Source organism: Melospiza melodia, chromosome 16, assembly GCF_035770615.1.
Source record: "Melospiza melodia melodia isolate bMelMel2 chromosome 16, bMelMel2.pri, whole genome shotgun sequence".
NCBI classification, from domain to species: Eukaryota; Metazoa; Chordata; class Aves; order Passeriformes; family Passerellidae; genus Melospiza; species Melospiza melodia.
This window is the reverse complement of record NC_086209.1, coordinates 13,555,831-13,569,568: the sequence shown is the minus strand read 5'-3', so window position 1 is coordinate 13,569,568 and position 13,738 is coordinate 13,555,831. Positions and strand designations below refer to the sequence as shown.

At 45.3% G+C, this 13,738-nt stretch overlaps 1 protein-coding gene across 1 annotated transcript in view; it reads left to right on the top strand.

Moving 5' to 3' along the window:
* The window catches only part of GPC4 (glypican 4), a 66,904-nt gene that overhangs the window by 34,987 nt on the left and 18,179 nt on the right, over positions 1 to 13,738 (top strand). Inside the window, exon 3 of the mRNA XM_063170703.1 lies at positions 9,724 to 10,115. Coding sequence (XP_063026773.1) covers positions 9,724 to 10,115 — 392 coding nt within the window. The remainder of the gene's footprint in view (positions 1 to 9,723; positions 10,116 to 13,738) is intronic.

Genomic DNA, 13,738 nt, shown 5'->3' with positions numbered 1-13,738 from the left:
GGGACAATAAGTGGAAAGAAACCAAATCCAAGAAGAAAGAGCTGGCCAGGGGTCCCCAAGTCCATGGTGCACACGACCCCTCTGCTGTAGAGGGAGAGGGCAGAGGGATTCCTGTTTGTGGGCTCCTGTTTGTATTGGGAAGGGTAGCTACAGGTACAAAGTGTGATCATGATGAGTATCTTTGAAACATTCCAGAGTGCCCCTGACCAAAGTGTGAGCCCTGTGTTACTCCTGGGTACATGAATTTCCTCCAATAACTGGCATGTGGCTGAATCCAAGAGTCTGGTCGGAAGAACATTGGCCAAATAGCTTCCAAGCTGTGCTGAAACTGGAGGAAAAAGCCTGTAATTAATTTCAGAATTTAGTTTTTGTTGTTCAGATAACCCTTTGCTTCCAGCTTGTTATCTCCAGGAGTTACCAGGGAGGTGTGCTGGTGCAGTGGGATGCATGACTGGGATGTATTAATAACTTGGAAGGACACAGAAGGGACAAGAGAAAGCTTTTGGTGGTCTCCTTTCTGCTGCTTCAGGCAGTGTGGAGGCAAACAGTGAAAGATGAGCCCTACAGGTGCCCAGCCTGCTGCTCCTATAGTTAGAATTTGGCAGACCATCGGGGTGCTCTGCCTTACCAAAATAACTGCCCTTTGGGGACCTTCATCTCACATTAACTCTTTTACTGGAAACTGCCTGTGAGAGCAGAGACCTGGGCCTTTGTCCTGCTCCTTTGGCAGGGTCCCCCCATGTCTGTGGCTGCCAGGCCCATGGGGTCACTGCTGGCTGCAGCACGTTCATATCTGCAGGAGGCAGCTCCAGGTGTGTTGGCACAGCTGGAGCACTGAGTGCTGGCCCTCTGCTGTGCCACAGCTGCATGGAGTTTGAGCTTCTGAACAAACCTGTGTGGTGGGAAGAGCCCTCCCAGTGCCGCCCACCTTCAGGTGAGTGCACTGATGGCCATGGCATCATTAAGGCACAGATAATATTGTGGTTTGGTTTTTGCACTCATTCACAGTGAGGTGAAGGTGCAGCCTTGTTCTGCCCTTCCCACCAAACCTCACACCAACCAGGGCAGAAAATGCTGGGAAGATTTACCTCAAAGAAGCTGTTGTGGAGAGGCAATCCTTTGGACTTGGTTTCAGATTGCTGCTTCCCAAGGATAGAGAGGGAGTCACTGAGGAGAAGCTGGAGGGACCAACCACCAACACACTTCCTTTAGAAAATCCCACTTGTGGGCTTTTTGTTTGTGCTTTCCCACTCAGTGCAATAGCAATGAAACAAATTGTCTGCTGTCTGTGCCTTGGATGGAAGTTTGTTTATTCTTTGTTTTTGTTCAACTGGCTCCTCTCCATCTGGAGGTTTTTAAGGTGGTACATACATCACTATGATTTTTAGTCTTGTTCATTGAGAAGAGTGGTGCTTGTCTGACAGTGCTGACAGCCAGACCTCTCTTTTGGGAGGATTGGAGAGATCTTAAGGTCAAGTTCAAGTTGCCACAGAAGTAGGAAATCTCATGGGGTGAAGTGAAGGGGGTTCCTGCCCTGTTGGTTAGGAGAGGAAAAAAAATATCCTAGATCTTGCAACTAAGCAAAATTTTCAGCAAGAGGCAAAAGGATATAATATACGAGCTTGGGGGGAATGAAACACTCTTATATGATCTCAAGTCAAATCGGTTCTGATCTTGAGGTCACAAGTAAACTGCTCTTATCCTTTTGGCTTTTTTCCCAAAAGCGAAGATGCAGGCAGCAGGCTTTGTACATGGCTACAGGAAATGTGCCTGGTGCTCTCTGGTTACTAATTGCTGTCAACCAGTCAATGAGCTATTGTTTGTCTGTTTAAAATTAACTCTCTCTTCCTCCTTCCTGCACAAAGGAGCCACCAAGCCTATGTGCATAGCCCTGGTAGCTGCTGCCCTGGATGCCCATTTTGGTGGTGGTGGTTTGGCTTGGGGATATGATAACCCACTGGTGCAGGGCTGTTTTATTAGTGTTTAATGTACTGTAATGTCTTAGTGTCCAGCCACTCAGATGCTGCCTGAACAAATAAGAGGCAGCCCCAGCTGGAAGAGCTCTCTGTGCAAGTGTAATGAGATGAGGGTAACTGAGGTAATGGGAACAAGAAAGACATCCCCAGTGTTCGTGCAGGCCCTCCTCACACTCTGACAGCAGTAGGAAGGGAGGCTTGGGAAAGCCTGTACCTGTGAAATACCTTAGTGAGTGTCCCAGAAAGTTCCTTTGCGTTGGGAGGGTGTGGGAGGCAGCCTGAAGGAGCTCACCTGCAGGTGGAGTTTGGGCTGGGAACTTGGTGTATTGGTACCAAATGGACGTGGGGCAAAGGCTGAAGCACCTGAGACATCACAGGTGTGGCTGAAGAGATTGAGGAATGGGTGCAGTGAAAATTAGGTGTGGGGGGAGTAGAGGGAAGAGTAAATAATGGAGAAAGAAGAAACAGCTGCAGGGAGGTGCCTTGAGGAAGAGCTGTTGAAAGGAGGGGAATGTAAGTGCTGGGAATGATGGACCTGCTGCTTGGGGAGGAGGCAACGTGGAAGCACGGGGAGAAAACTCAGCATAGCTGAGCAAAAATGGGATGTGTGAGCAGTGACAGTCCCTGAAACCAGGAATGAGGAGGCTACAAAGGCTGGGCTCATCCTGCATGGATGTGACAGAGCAGGATGGGCTAAGAAGGGACCCAAGGGCATTTCTCACTGTTTTCCTAGTTCATGGGATGACTGGTATGTACAGCAGGATGCAATGTGCTGCTGTTTGTTTCTTGGATCACAGACAGCCATCTCCACATTGTCCTCCTCCTTCATTGCTCCTTAATCTCCAGTAAGCTCAGTGTCAGTGTGATGGTGCTACCCAGTGCTCTGTGTTGTCTTCTGCTCTGCTTTTCTGGGCTCCACTAGCCCCACAGTGCTCTAGAAACCAGAGCTTCTAGATATCTTGTTTTTTGGTGGTTTTGGGTTTTTTTAACCTATGAGACTGTGACCTGGTTGTTTACGTTGTCTTGACTTTCACTAATCAAGCAAAGAGATGTTGTTCCTCCCAGCTCTGCAGCACTCACATATTGCTGTGACACTGGCAAGATTGTTGCTGTGACACTGGCAAGATTTAAGCCTGTACTTCTTCAACCCCTGTGAAAGAGTTCTTCCCATGTCAATAAGTGCTAACACATGTTTGAAAACAGGACAGATAAACAGCTTGTGGATGTGCCCTGCCCTTCTGAGTTCATATTCAATAAATGTGTTAACACTATGTGTTCATCGGTTTCTCAACACTTCCGGAAAAAGGTTGTTAAGCCAGGATTTGTTTTTCCCTGGTGGAAATTACAAATGCTGTATATGCAATAAAGGAAGTGAAGGCATATTAAAAATAATGAAGCACATTCAGAAAAAAATTAATTGCTTTTCTCCCTTTGGACTAGGTGGCATGGCTGTGGACAGCTTCAGCCTCCAGGTGAAGAGAGCTGAGAAACATTTGTCTCTTTTCTCCCAAATTCCATTTATCTGTCTGGATTCACTTTTGCTTTAGACAGTAGGAGCAGCTGCAGGGTGGAGTTTGCCTCTGCACCTCTGGAAAACCCAGGGACAGAGCCAGCCTGTTCACAGCATAGCCCGTGGGGCTGTGGCTTGGGCAGGAGCATTTGTCTGGGAATCCATCTTGCTGTTGTGGACATTTTATGAGTAAACCTTTTAAGGAGAAAATATAATTAATCTCTTTGTGGCAGTGTTCTCTTGTACACTCTAGAAAGCTTAATTGTCTATACAGACAAGCAAATTAAAGGTTTTGGTAAGACAGACGGTCCTTAATTAATCATAATCTGGACAATATATTAAGAGTATGCTCAAAATGCTGGGTGGCAAATTATCTGAAACTAATTAATTGTGCCCATAAAAATTCAGCATGTTCCACATGCGTGCTTGAGCCTGGTTTTATTTGTTTTTTAAGGTGGTTGAGTAATTGCATGTCTACCTGGGATCTGTTTGTGTAGTTGATTTGCAAACCTCAAACAGAACAAGGCCAATTGAAAACTCAGCTCTTGACTAAGGGAAACTGGTGCCTGGGAAATGGTCTGGTGGCTTTTGGGAGCAGAAAGGCAGCCCTGGTGTCCTTTGGAAGGGCCCCAGCACACCTGAACATGGCGAACAGAAGGATGTATGTAGCAAGCACGTGTGCTCAGCAGCCTTGCTGAACTCTTGGATAAGACTTGACCTTTTTTTGCACTGCAGTTAAGGTTTCCTTTGTTCTGTAAAACGTGGGGGTTTTAGGTGCTGAGCCCTGGGTCACTGATGATTTGACTTTTTGCAGTGGCTACAAGAGCAGTAAGTGTGGTGCTGAGGAGCACTGTGCCTCTCTGAGTGAAAGAATTCCCTGAAATAAATGTGTTTTCCTCCTGAAGATAAAGAAATTGAAAGCAGAGCTTTGCACTCTGGCTGTGGTCAGCTCTGGATTCAGCCCTGGGACACCAGGGCTGGGGTCCTGACACAGGGCAGGTGGTGGCAGGGGGCAGAGCTCAGACCAGGCAGTTTTTCTGCTGTTTCCTTTGTTGCCAGTGCATGTACGGAAGTGCCAAACCTGTCTGTGGGTGAAGGGGAATGTGCCCCTTTGATGTGTTCATCTCATTTCCAGGAGCTGCCTTTGATTTAGGTAGGACTGTGCCCTGCAGCACTGGACTCTCCTCAGCAAAAGCCCTCTTGTATGAAAATCCCACTCTTGAAATATCTGAAAATGTTAGCACAAGGAATAGGAAAACACTGCATCCCCTCTTACTTTTAAAAAAAACCAAAACAAACAAGAAGTATTTTCAGGTGACACCTATGAATCCAAGATCAAAAATATATTGGGTGTGAAAGTCAAAAGAAGTAGATGTGTTGTCTGGAGGTGGGATTTATTCTGTCTCACAGTGGGTGGAGTGTGTTTCTTCTATTAGCTCATGTATCTGCAATTTGGAAGAAAGATTGTTTTGAATTACTCTGGCAGTGGAATCTGATGTCATGTGGAAGCACCTTGGGGAGATGCAGTGCTCTCCTGCACTGGGTTACTGGCAGGGCTGGTCTGCCCTCAAGCTGCAGAGAGGTAATACATCTTATTATCTGAAAAAAAAGGAAATTGCCAAGTAACTATGGTTATGTGCTCTTTTAAAGAAGGATTTGTTCCAAAGCAGACACTTTTTCCCCCAGGATTTTTATTGGAGAGGTGGCACATATATCACATCCTGACTTTCTTACAATTTCCTGACATCTCTAGGCTTTCCCCAAGTAGTGGGCATTGAAATTCTACTCTGAAATTAACAAAATGTTAAAAGAATAAACAGAACCCGGAGTTGTAGATTGCCTGAGTGCAGATTACTGCCTCTTCTGCCTTTTAAAGTTAATTGCACTGGAAATGTGATCTTCCTTTGAGCATCAAAGCCTGTAGCATGCACAGGATTCATTCTGCAATACAGACAAATTTAAAACTTGGTTCTTGACATTAAGAAAGGTTTTGTGGCTCTGGTCCCACAGTGCTGGTTCCCTCAGCCTGGAGCTCGTCCTCCTGAGCATCCCCTTGAGTGAGAAGGTGACTTTGCATCAGCAGGACTTGGCTGAGGTGTGTTGAAGCCTTGCCTTGCTCCCTGGTCAGGCTGGACCAGAGCTGGCTGTGCCATCTTATCCCACATCCTTGCCTTGGTTCATCCTCTCTGTGCCAGCCAGCCCTCTCTGCAGGCTCTGCTCTCAGTCAGGACAGCCCGGGGACCTTGGAGCCACGTGCTGCTCTGGCAGGTCAGTTTGTGAAACCCTTCCCAACCCTGTGTGCGCCTGTTTGTCGACAAGAGGGGCCAGCCCTTGTCCAGGGAGTTTAAACAAGATAACTGGAGGGAAGAGAGAGCCTGCCATCCCTCCAGATAGCAGGGGCTGAGGGAGCACTGGCAAAGTATGATTTGTCGTCTGTGAAAAATGTTTGCATTTGACAGCTTTTCACAGGAAGCCTGTCAGAGTGATAATTTAATGAGTACAGATTGCTTGCAACACAGCTGTAAAACGTGCTTTTACAGTGCTGTAAAATAAGCAACCGAGGCCTTTGTGTGTTTGCTTTGTTTGAGAACAAGTCAACTTCTAATACAAATGAAAGGTGGTCATTTATTTTACCCAGCAAACAGCCGAGACGTAAGAGAGGAACCTGCCATTTTTCTTCTTGTGCTGGCAAGGTTAATGCTGGGTTATGTTGGTGTTTGCTAATCAGCTCATTTCTGTGAAGGGGAGAATTAGTATCTAATTAGATATAGCGAGTTACTAGTCAGATTAGCATTTAACTCATAAAAAGGACTTTCAGCCTTTTTTCTTTTCCTTGCAGGCATCTATGCCCATAGTTTGCACAGAGAAAAGATGAATGTTCCTTGTGGCGCCCGAGCTGATTTCTTGATGTGGAGATAGGAACTGGGGATGCAGACTTACAGTGTGCCAATAGCTACACTAAAATACATCTATAGATATAATTTAATTATATCTATAGATATAATTATCTATCTAAATAATAATGATAATGATGATGATGATGATAATAATAATAATAATAATAATAATAATAATAATAATAATAATAATAATAATAATAATAATAATAATAATAATACTTGTAACCTGCTGACCCGGTTACGAGAGCTGTGCATTGCATGGAGGAAGATGCCATGCACATCCCTGCTTGGTGTGTTGAGTGTCCCTTCATCCCCAGTGCCATGCTTGACATCACCCCTGCCCTCCATCCAACCCCACCTCCACCCAGGAGCCTGGAGGTGCCAGCAGTGGCACCCAGTGGCCATGCCACAGGCACTGGTCACCAGGGCATCCTGTCTGGCACGTTCAGGGATACAGGCATGTGCTGGCTCCAGGATGCAGACACAACTCCTCTGCCCTCCTTCCCTTCTTCTCTGGGAAGTGGCACTTGAGAAGGGGAGTTTTCTGTCCATGAAAATGGTGGTTGAAGCTTGAGCCAGAGACAGCAGCGCTGTGCATGCATGCTGCCTCCTTCAGCAGTGCTGTGTTGGGATTTTGGAAGTGCCTGATTGTGGTGGGAAGTTTTTGTTTCCTTTATTTACCTTCCTTTTGGGCAGGGAAAAGCTGCTGGCTGGAAGGCTGCAGGTGTGAAGGTATTTGCTGCTAATTAGATTGCAGGGTTTTCTTCGTGATAATTAATGAACATAACCTGGTTCTAGCCCACATGAAAAATTGCTAAGAGATGAAGAGCTCTAAAGCCTGGCTACAGTTTATTCAACTTCCACTTTGGAGTGTAACCAATAAAATTTGTTTGGTCAGGAGAATAAATTGGTTATGGTAATATGGATGTATTACTTAAGATAACTTTCTTGGCTTAAAACATTGCTTTGGGTTCTTTAGACTGATGATTGGAGCTATCTGGTAGATTTGCCATCAATATAATTTTAAAAATCTAATTATTTTTGAAGAGTTTGCTGATGCATCTATCAGGTTTTGTGCCCGGTACAGAAGTATTTAAATAAACAACTTATTTGGTGTTACTAAAAGGTCTGAGCCAAGGAAGGAAGTGAGCCTTCAAAATGATTAAGTGAATTAGAAATTAATATACACCAAGCTAATCTCTATAGTATAAACTCAACAGAAAAAAATCTTCCTGGAGAGGAAATGCCAGTCATGGGAACGAAAGTGGAGGTTCCTGCTGATATTGGACAGAGGACGTGTTGGGTGTTTGAAATCAATCTCCTCTCCTCTTCCCTGGATCATTTCTCTTGTGCTCCTAAGAGGCTGCATTATATACAGCCATGTCAGGCATTGAACCCCATGACTTTGTTCATCAGGAACTCATGGAATGTTTCAGTTTTTCCAGAAAATGTTTTCTGTGTTAGGCTTTGTTTGTACTGGAGCACTTTGAAGACGAAAATCTGAACTTCAGCATACTTATAATGTCTTTTAACAAGGTTTAAATTCACACTGGGCCAAAATATTCCCCCCCTCCCCCTTATAACAACTTCTAGCTCTAAGCATTGCTCCTTTGAGGATTTAGAAAACCACAGAGGCATGTTTTATTAAAAAATATTTATTGAATATGAGTCACAGAAAAGCAGAGGTCAGAATCCTCAATTGCTGGTGGCATGCATAAAATAATCTGCTTCCTCACCCTGCTGCTCCTGCTCCCCTGGGTGCTGGTGCTCCCTGTGGGGCTGGAGCAAACAGGCATGGGAGGCTTGATCCTGTGGCACCCACCTTGCTCTCAGCTGCCCCCAAAGCCATAGAGCAGGGAGTTTTCTTCCAAAATGGCCCAAATGCTTTTGGCCTGCTGGACCCCTTTATTTTATTTTTATTTTTATTTTTATTTTTATTTTTATTTTTATTTTATGTAAATTTTTAAAATTTTATTTTATTGTATTTTATTATCTCATCTATGCCAAATCTCCAAGGCAAAGGCTTTGAGGCAGGGTAGTTTGTGCTTAGGCCCACGTGTCAAGATTGTGGTGATGAATTCTTGGAGGATGTGTTCTTTAAACTGCTTCTGCGGTGGTATCAGCATCGGGTCAACCTGTTATCAGTGTTGGGGACACCTGTGGCACTGCCAGGACATGGCAGCAGCCACTCTGGGCTGTTCAGGGCTCCCAGAGAGTGAACCAAAGTGGAGATTTGCTTTTAGAAAATGATAAAGATTACAGACCCTGTCTGTCCTTCGTCATTGGAAAAATCTCTTGATATTGTGCTAAGTATTTAGCCCTCAGATTTTAAGCAAATTCTGGTATATTTGTGGGGGTTTTCTCACTGCCACAAATATCTGAAGCCCCTTCTGTGATCAGGGCCAACTGGGTAAGTGGTCAGGCCTTGCCCTGAGAGATGATGAACTTGCAGGATGGAAGAAAGAACCTGCAGGTAGATTTTTTTTAATTTGTTTTTAATTTTTTAAAATTTTTTTTAATCTGGTTTATGATTATCTTGGAAAATGAATTGTCAAGAACTAGAAAGAAGGACTCATTTGTGCAAAACATCTGTTTCACAAAACCACCTTATTCTTTCCAATATGTTGTTCTTTGAAATTACATCTTTTAAGATGCCTAAATGGAAACATCAGAAACTTTTGCAATATTTTTGTCTTTTTTGCTGAGTCTTAATTATGATATTCATATTTCACTCATAGGAGATATTTCACTTCTCATAGGAGATATTTGTAGTAGATATTTCACTCATAAAAGTCTTTCAGTCTATTGAGACTTTTGGGGATTGGCTTATGAAGAGTAATCAAAAATTTTGAGATATAGACATGGTTTTGAGGTGTAGACATGACAAATTTCTGGGAGAGTCCTTTAATTTTCCATTTCAGTTTGATGATGGTCTCGTTGTGCTAATCGTCCCTTTAAGCAGCAGTTGTAGGAGTGTGTGAACACGCAACAGGTGTAGGTCCTTGGACACCTTGATGATAGAGATAACAGAGATGACTCTTAAGGTAGACTAATGTGCTGCTAGTTGAGGTTGGGTGTGTGGAGCTCTGTGTGTGACATGTGGGGTCACTCTTAGGAGATCACAAAACCTTTCAGCCTCAGGGATGCTGATGGGAGGGAGGGGTGGTGGCAGATGAAGCGTGATGTCTCTGTGCCAGGCCACTGGCCAAGCCTGCTGACTCTTGGTGAGGTTTCAGATTTGGTGGCCCTTGTTTTGTGGCTGTGTGGCAGCTCTTGTGGTCAGGGCATGGGGTTTTCTCTGCCCATGTTTACCATATCCCCTCTCCCTCTTTCCTAGAGTTCTTCAAAGAGCTGCTGGAGAACGCAGAGAAGTCCCTGAACGACATGTTTGTGCGGACGTACGGCCGGCTGTACATGCAGAACTCGGAGCTCTTCAAGGACCTCTTCGTGGAGCTCAAGCGCTACTACGTGGGCGGCAACGTCAACCTGGAGGAGATGCTCAACGAGTTCTGGGCGCGCCTGCTGGAGCGCATGTTCCGCCTGGTGAACCCCCAGTACCACTTCACGGACGAGTACCTGGAGTGCGTCAGCAAGTACACGGAGCAGCTGAAGCCCTTCGGGGACGTGCCCAGGAAGCTGAAGCTGCAGGTGACGCGCGCCTTCGTGGCCGCCCGCACCTTTGCCCAGGGCCTGGCCGTCGCCAGGGACGTCGTCAGCAAAGTGTCCGTGGTGAGCTCTGTGCCCTGAGTGTTTGTCCCCGTGTGTGGTGTTGCATTTTAGTTAAATGGTATGCTTTGTCTCATCCCTCGAGTTTATTCCAAGCCTGTGATCCTCCCCTGAAGTATCATGGATCTGTAGTCCCATAGGCCCAAGTCTTATTCTGCACCCACTTTGAATCTCCCTGTTAAGCTGTGGGGGGAGACCACAGAGTTTTCTCTTGGCCCTTTTTCTCCCTAGGCTCCCTCTCTCCCTTTCCCTTCCCCTTTCTCCCTCAGAAACCATGCTGTCCCCGGGGGTGGGACCCCCAATAAACCCTCATCTAATCAGCACCCTCAGAAGCCATGTGGAGTCTCCTTGCCTGCCTGCTGCTACCAGGGAACATACAGCTTAGGAGGCCCCCCAGAGACCCCCCCCAAACAAACTGCTACACCCATGTCCCTTGGAGCCATGATGGGCAGCATCTCTCCCTGTTGTCCTCTACTTAAAGGTGGTGGTGGTAGCTGAGCATGGGATGGACCCAGCTCCATCTCTGTTGAGTGGTAGAGTCACGTTCTGAGGGCACCACAGCCCTGTTCCCCAGGTGGATGCTTTCCTCCTGTCTAGGGAACAACAACAGCAGGAAATTAGATGCCTTCTGCAGTGGAAATAACCATGTTTGCTTGTGTAATGGTCATATGTTGTTCTTAATATTGCCTTTAAATTACAGTGAGTCAGAGATGCTACAGGCATCTATTACGGAGCAGCTGATGATTTTCTCCTCGCTCCAGGGCATGGGGAGAGGCAGTTCACATGAGCAAACAGCACTTTTGTGACAACAGTAAGCTTGAGCCATCTGCACAGGGCAGAAGCCACTTGTACTTGGTGCCACACATGCAGCACAAGTTAGACTTCAGACTTTTTCTGTAAAGTCACTTTTTGGGGGAATAAAAGAGCTGTGATGTATTGGTTACTTAAATGTTTACCTCCCTCTTCATATAAATCACTTTGGAGTTGTTTAAGTGGGGTGACTGCTTTTTTGACATGAGATTTGTCTTTAATTTTCATCTGGATTGTATCGTATAGGGAACAGTCAATAATCCCCTTGAAGTGATTATGTAAGATAACAAATATTAGTGATTTCCTTTTAACAAACTCAGCTCATTTCCTGTGGGCTGTGGAAGATTTATTGTAATCATTTAATTGGGCAGAGAGACATTTACTTTCTCTCTATCTGGTTATGGAGTAATAAAATGTGAGGCTGAAAGAGCAGGTAGGAGTTTGAATCACCCCAAGTGCCAGAAAAAACAAAAAAGAATAGCTGTTCAGATACTATTAGAAGCAGAATGCAGTTCTGTAGGCAGCACAAACAGCATCCTTAAATGAGATAATCATTCAAATTGCTTTGACTTATGGGGATAATATTAAAATACTGTCTGTGAGGATAGGGGAAAAAAGAAGTTGGCTTCCATGTTAATTTTTCTTGAAGAGAAATGAGGCAAACAGCTGGCAATAGGCCAGAACATGTATGAAAGGGCAGAGAATATTAGCAAGGAAGAAATTGCTTAGCTAAAATAAAATACCCAGACTCCAGGAGTGAGTTGCAAGTTAGCAGTGACTGGTATAGGTTCTTGGACACCTTGATACCCACCTAGCAGAGATTACTCTTAAGGTAGACTGATGTGCTGCTGGTTGAGGCTGGATGTGTGGAGCTCTGTGTGTGACACGTGGGGTCACTCTTAGGAGATCACAAAACCTTTCAGGCTGAGGGATGCTGTCCTAGTGGGAGGGAGGGGTGGTGGCAGATGAAGTCTCTGTGCCAGTCCACGGGCCAAGGCTACTGACTCTTGGTTGGGGTTTCAGATTTGTTGGCCCTTGTTTTGTGGCTGTGTGGCAGCTCTTGTGGTCGGGGCAGGGGGTTTTCACTGCTGTAGACTGTGGATGAAATATTTGGGTGGGAGGTCTGGCCATTAAGCCCCTGTACAGTGCAATTACTGATGGGCAGTAAACGTGCATGGGTGAGGGATTGTGTTTATGCTCCATCTGCTCAGAATTCATCAAAACGTCTCCAGGCTTGACACGGAACCACAAGGGCTGCGGTCCCTGCATCTGTTACGAATCAGTCGTGAACCCGAGGTGGCATTGTGATTTCTCTTTCCCTTTTGAAGATCCTTGAGTGTAGAGTTGCCTTCAACCCTAGAATTAATTGCTTGAGTGTGCAAAGCTACCCAGAGTCCCACGCAGCTGCAAGCATAGCTCATGTGCCGTGGACAATCACAGTTGCTCTACTTTCCATTTCAATTTCACAAGTTGCACTGGAAATCCTGCCACAGATTGACTTTTCCAAGCAGTAACAAAAGTCCCTGCTCTTGAATACCTATCTTTAGCAGTAGAAGGAATAATAATCTTTCCTGTAGTGTTTTAATCTCGTTCAGTGGGAATCTAACATGGTGTTTCTGCAAGACACAATGGGAAATCCTAGATGTGAGTTTAAAAGCTGATGGTTTTATGCCTGCTGCTCTGTGGTTGTGTTTTGGGGCTTTCCACATTGCATATAGATTAGCCTGGCTTTGCTCAGCTTTATGTAATGACTCCATTGACTTTTCTTCCTTATTATTTTTACTCAGGAGTTGTAGTGGAATGACTGCTTATACCACGGATTAACTTGGGGGATAAATCTTCATTCTTCTTCATGAAAAAATGTCCAAAGGAATGCAAATTACTTTTACTTCTAATGTGCTTTGTGACAAGTAGGTTAAAAATGTTTAATTGAAAATCTTCAGGAGAAATACAAACTACTGCAAGGCCCAGCTGTGTACTTTCCTGGGTTTCTATCAGGACAGCAAAGAGCACTCTGCAGTGCATTGGACTTGATGGCTTTTTAATGATCCCAGATATTTTTACATCTTCACTAGGGAGTTGCATTTAGAAGGATATTGTTCTTGTGTGAGTTTGGGAATAAAGGGGTAAAAGAAGAGAGAATATTGAAAAGCTGCAAGTATGCTTGATTTCTGAGCCAGAATGCTAGAAAAGAACTTTAAATTCAGCCTTGAATGGATCAAAACCTGTACCACTGCACTGAAATACACAAGAGAGAGAAAGCACAGACTTTTTTCAAACTGTTTAAACCCCACAGTTTTGCTGCTCAAGTGTTCACCCCTCAAATTCCCTTCTTTGGACCCAAAAAGTACAATATTTTCTAGATCTGTTGTGAACAGCAGATCTGTACAGGGTGCTGTTTCTGCCTGTTAGAGATGTGCCCTGCCTCTGAAGTTGGCTGCAAGGGGCTGGGGGCCTCCAGTGCTTCCCTCTGTCCTGTGCTGGTGCTGGGTGCTTTCTCCCTGACCTCCCTGCCCCTGCCTTTGGGAGATGGAAATCTGCCTGTCCCCTGATCACCCTCCTGCTCCTCACCCTGGGCAAGCATTGAAGTCAGCCAGGTTAAATTGCTGCCAGCAGTGACATTTCCTGCCCTGGCCAGGGCTGCAGAAAAGGAGCAAATACAAGGCAGAGCCATGAGTGACTGAAAAAGGATGAGAACCTGCAACTGGGCACTTCTCAGGCTGCTGAGATGTTCCCATAATTTCGTGTCATTAAACCCGCAGCCTGGTCGAGGGTCATGACACCTTTGAGGGTGAAGTGCTCTGGGGCTTGTAGGG